General features: G+C 39.1%; 2 protein-coding genes across 2 annotated transcripts; both read right to left on the bottom strand.

Annotated features, from left to right (window-relative positions):
- Positions 1-314: 314 nt before the first annotated feature.
- Positions 315-1,443, bottom strand: LOC131050764 (cysteine-rich receptor-like protein kinase 6). The gene is made up of 3 exons (XM_057985023.2): positions 1,303-1,443; positions 1,059-1,209; positions 315-958 (listed from the first exon to the last, which is right to left on the bottom strand). The coding sequence occupies exons 2-3, from the start codon at positions 1,200-1,202 to the stop codon at positions 581-583; spliced, it is 522 nt and encodes a 173-aa protein (XP_057841006.2). The 5' UTR covers positions 1,203-1,209; positions 1,303-1,443; the 3' UTR covers positions 315-580.
- A 101-nt stretch (positions 1,444-1,544) lies between these two features.
- On the bottom strand, positions 1,545-3,339 carry LOC131050763 (cysteine-rich repeat secretory protein 55). The gene is made up of 4 exons (XM_057985022.2): positions 2,379-3,339; positions 2,069-2,212; positions 1,831-1,973; positions 1,545-1,749 (listed from the first exon to the last, which is right to left on the bottom strand). The coding sequence occupies exons 1-3, from the start codon at positions 3,175-3,177 to the stop codon at positions 1,885-1,887; spliced, it is 1,032 nt and encodes a 343-aa protein (XP_057841005.1). The 5' UTR covers positions 3,178-3,339; the 3' UTR covers positions 1,545-1,749; positions 1,831-1,884.
- Positions 3,340-4,169: the final 830 nt, after the last annotated feature.

Below are 4,169 nucleotides of genomic sequence, written 5' to 3'. Positions count from 1 at the left end.
AATCATATAATCAAATGTACACTCACAAAGATAAATCAAGAATAACAATCTATCAATTTATATAATAAACAATATTCATCTAGGTCACGGCTGTATTTGGCTATTCTTTATTGCCCTTCTCACTGGATTGCAAGTGATTCAACTTTTTTCTTCAACTACACTCGTAACTTCAATTTTGTACTTTATTCAATATAAAACATTGATAGATCAGTAAGTGAACCATTACCTTTCTACTATCACTTACCAAATTAAATGAGCTGACTTGCACTCTACTCCAAATAATAGACAAAAAGATTTACAATTCTATAGGGAAAATATTAATTTCTATTAATAAACGGTACCGCTTACAACAGGATGACTTTTTTTTTTTTAATTATTGAACAATGTGAAATACAAATTAAATAAAATAATATAATGAGCAGTTCGAACTGCAGAATTTGAAAGAGAAGGTCACAGAACAGCATTTCAACTGACAATTTACCATTGTACCGATATTTCAACATTTTGCTCTCTCAGACTCTTAACGGGTCGGTATACTCTAAGGCTAATAAAGAGCCATCTATTTGTAAACCCTACCTGCCTACCTAGGGTTCACTTGAGTGATGGAGGCATCATTTACTGACGCAACGCCTGATGCAGATGACGTCGTCGTCCCAGATGCCCCCGTTTCATAATCCTCCACCCGGACCCCTGATCCCGAGCTTAACTTCACTCCTGCTTTTGGGCCATAGCTTTTGCTCAGGTTTATGAAAGCAGGTTTTTTGGGATCTGGTAGTGTGACCGAACTGCTGGATATCATCACAATAACATTCGACATAGCTGGACGAAGGGTCGCATCCGCTTGTACGCACAAAAGCCCAACCTGGATATATCTCAACGATTTCTCCTCTGGACATGTTTCTGCTACCGTTGGATCCACAAAATTCGAAGCATATTCTCTTTTGTATACTCTCCATGCCTGCAACACATACATTAATTCATCACACCTTGGGTGTTTGGCTTTGAAAAGCATTATGAAGATGGATGCGTATTGCGTAGTGAGAAGTCCAGTTGCTTACCCATTCTAACAGGCTTTCCATTTCGTTGGGAATATTTACATCACTATTTTTCCTTCCGCTCATGATCTCAAGCAGAAGCACTCCAAAACTGTGAACGTCAGCTTTAACTGACAGCTGCCCTTGCATTGCGTACTCTGGAGCCATGTAACCTCTGCAATATCGACAGAGTAATTCAGAAAATAACGAAGAAACCCAGCAATTTATTGCGTACTCAGCACAATATCATCATTGTGAGGATCCTTACTATGTGCCTGCAGCTTTTGTATCGACATGCGTTTCATCTCCAACAAATAATCTAGCTAGGCCAAAGTCGGCTATCTTGGCATTGAGTTTCTCATCAAGTAGAATGTTGTTTGCTTTAATATCTCTGTGAATAATTTTCAACTGTGAATCCTGGTGAAGATATAGAAGGCCACGGGCGATTCCAATTATAATGTTATAACGCTTTTGCCAACTTAACTCTCTGCGCTTTCGCGGATCTGCAACCCCAATTTTTCACTTTTGTTATTATATATCTTATTTTCTGTAAAGCAAACATCTCTACAACAGCACAACATCCCAATAGCTTCACAAGATTTCGGTGCTGAACATTGGGCAGCAACTTCACTTCGTTCATAAATTCTTTCTTGCCTTGCGTAGATCTTGCAGACAGTTTTTTCACAGCTATTTCCTTTCCGTCTCTAGTTGTTCCCTGAAACATCACAACAGATTTAGAGCTGCATATGCTTCTTTAAACAGACTCTTTCTGTTAAGGAACAGAATACAAGCCCACCTTGTAGACGGCACCAAAACCTCCCACTCCAAGCTTCTTATTCTCATCAAAATTTTATGTGGATTCTGCAAGTTCTTCTAAACTGAACACAAAATGTTTCTCCTGCATAATTAATCTGGCTTCAGGGGAATATCTTCGCCTCTCTGTAATCAAGTGGGTAGGCATAAAGGATTAAATGTTGCATTTTAATCAGAAAAAGAGAAATTTAAATAACAAAGAAAAAAATTTGATGGAGCACCTTCGTTGTGGGTAACTAAAGTTAATTGCCTCCCAGAAATAGCAGATGCCATTCGTTTTCTCATTGCAATCAGGCAAATAACGAACACCAGAATCAGGGCCCCCACGAGCCCCAATATTATAGGCAACGTTACTGAGGACTTTCCTGCAGAGAAGATCTTCATTGTTAGTCATTTGAACTGTGGCACTCGGGATCCCTTGCACTATCTATCCCCATGAAAACCTACCAAAAAAATTCAGGAGTATAACAGAAGACAAATTACACCTGCATAATCTTAGATAATGTCTCGTAAGTTAATTAAATAAGTTACCAGAACTATGTGATTCTGTGGTAGATGTGGGAGGTGAAGGAGTTGTTGGATTGTTTGATTCCAAAGGTAACATCGACTCTGCAGAGCCGAAAAAGGGGTATATCTCATATCTTATCTTGCAGCTTGTGGACAGAACTTGAGCTCCTTTTCGGTTTGAGCAACAACTTTGTGCTTGTTGCCTCGCATACAAGAAGCACTTCTTGCAATCATCGCTCTCCATAGTTCTCCAACACTGGACTAGACCGTAGACTTCTCCGGTGCTGGTGTAGTTAGCCGATCCCATAGCGAAGCCCTTATTTGCAGGCTCGTAGGCTTTCTCAGACACGCTCTTCAGAAGCCTAGTTACTGTGTCCTTGTAAGCCTCTAAATTGCTAGTGATACGACTTTCATTGGGAAAGGAAATCACAGCGATATCTAGATCCGAAAAGAAATCATCGTTGTCATAACGCAAGAAACAGTCATCCATCCATACTCGCCCACCTTTGGCATTGCCGCAGTGTTCACTAACGGTTATATTTGCATTCTTCCAACAATCGGAACACTTTTCTGCTGATATATTCCCGACACACTGTAAGAGGCCATAGACAGTGTTGGGATAATCGTCATGTGAAGAGGTACTAAACTCTGGAATATCAGATGTGTTGGGATACAGATCATTGATAACTTGGTTCAGGTTTCTGGAATACGTGTCGCCATAAGAATAAGTTGTTTCATTGTTGCAGTTAGACCATCGGCACTCACAAATAACCCAACAAGAACTCAATAGAAATATCAAAATAAGAATGGAATCACGGCTCATCTTCTTCTTAATTAGGATTACTCCTACAATTACATTGGAATTTAATCTGCGAGGCCTCAACACAGCAAGATCATAAATTTTATTTTTTGTCTTAGGGTCGATTTGCGAAGGCGCCTGTGGTTTTCCTTCACTCGACCAAAAGTCCTGGGTCAGTAGACGCTTGAAGATAAGGGAAAGTGGCAGCTGTAGGTAATTATAAATTTTCACGGTTGAAATTACTCAACTAACAAAGGCGCTTCAATGATAGAAACCGTACATCATTTCTGCGTAACGTCTACTGACCTTTTTAGCCCCGAGGAGACTTCGTCACAAGAAAACTTGTGCATTCAATGCTTGATTTTTTGAAAGTTCACAATGTTAGCGTAACAAATTCTATTACCTCCGTAATTCACGAATCCGACTCTTAGTTTATGGTGATAAATTGATGATTGGATTCTCCGGTAGATTTATCGTGATCTTATGTTTGCATGCTCGTATGTAATCCTAACCAAGGTGAACAACGAGTTATTACCGTCATTTTCACTGCAAGCTTTGTTTAATGCAGTTTTTATGCCTTCATTTCCTCAGATCTACTTTCATTTCTTCAAATCTGTCTTCATTTCCTCCGTAATTTCTTCCTTGAAAATGGTGGTTAACTTTGTATAAATCATGCATTCCACATAATGTAAAGACACAATGAATTAATACACAATGAATTAATAGAATTTCATTTTCAGCTTTTCTGTTTTCATTTCTCTTGCAAGTTTTGTTTTCTTTTTCTAGCTAGATCTATATTCTGCAATGCACAAAGTTTAACATGGTATCAGAGCCTGAGAGCTAGGAGGAAGGACAAATTATTTGAAGGCAGATTTATGAAGAATGGAAGCTGACGTAAACCTTTGTTTCTAGAGCATGCTCATTGCTTCCTTTGTTCATGCTCTTGGTTGCACGAGCCTTGCCTTTATCATCTCCTTTGTGATACACCATTTGAGTGGACTTGTCTTGTTTCTCCT

The sequence above is a fragment of the Cryptomeria japonica genome, chromosome 4 (genome assembly GCF_030272615.1).
Source record: "Cryptomeria japonica chromosome 4, Sugi_1.0, whole genome shotgun sequence".
NCBI classification, from domain to species: Eukaryota; Viridiplantae; Streptophyta; class Pinopsida; order Cupressales; family Cupressaceae; genus Cryptomeria; species Cryptomeria japonica.
The sequence above is the reverse complement of the archived record's forward strand: the minus strand, read 5'-3'. Positions and strand labels throughout refer to the sequence as shown.

What these genes read in the sequence shown, in the direction of transcription:
- LOC131050764 (XM_057985023.2), bottom strand. Translation starts at nt 1,202, where the DNA reads ATGGCTCCAGAGTACGCAATGCAAGGGCAGCTGTCAGTTAAAGCTGAC. An exon ending in TGGAAAGCCTGTTAGAATGG is followed by an intron (nt 959 to 1,058) that starts GTAAGCAACTGG and finishes TATGTGTTGCAG; the next exon opens with GCATGGAGAGTATACAAAAG.
- LOC131050763 (XM_057985022.2), bottom strand. Translation starts at nt 3,177, where the DNA reads ATGAGCCGTGATTCCATTCTTATTTTGATATTTCTATTGAGTTCTTGT. An exon ending in CACAGAATCACATAGTTCTG is followed by an intron (nt 2,213 to 2,378) that starts GTAACTTATTTA and finishes TCTTCTCTGCAG; the next exon opens with GAAAGTCCTCAGTAACGTTG. An exon ending in TTTAGTTACCCACAACGAAG is followed by an intron (nt 1,974 to 2,068) that starts GTGCTCCATCAA and finishes ACTTGATTACAG; the next exon opens with AGAGGCGAAGATATTCCCCT.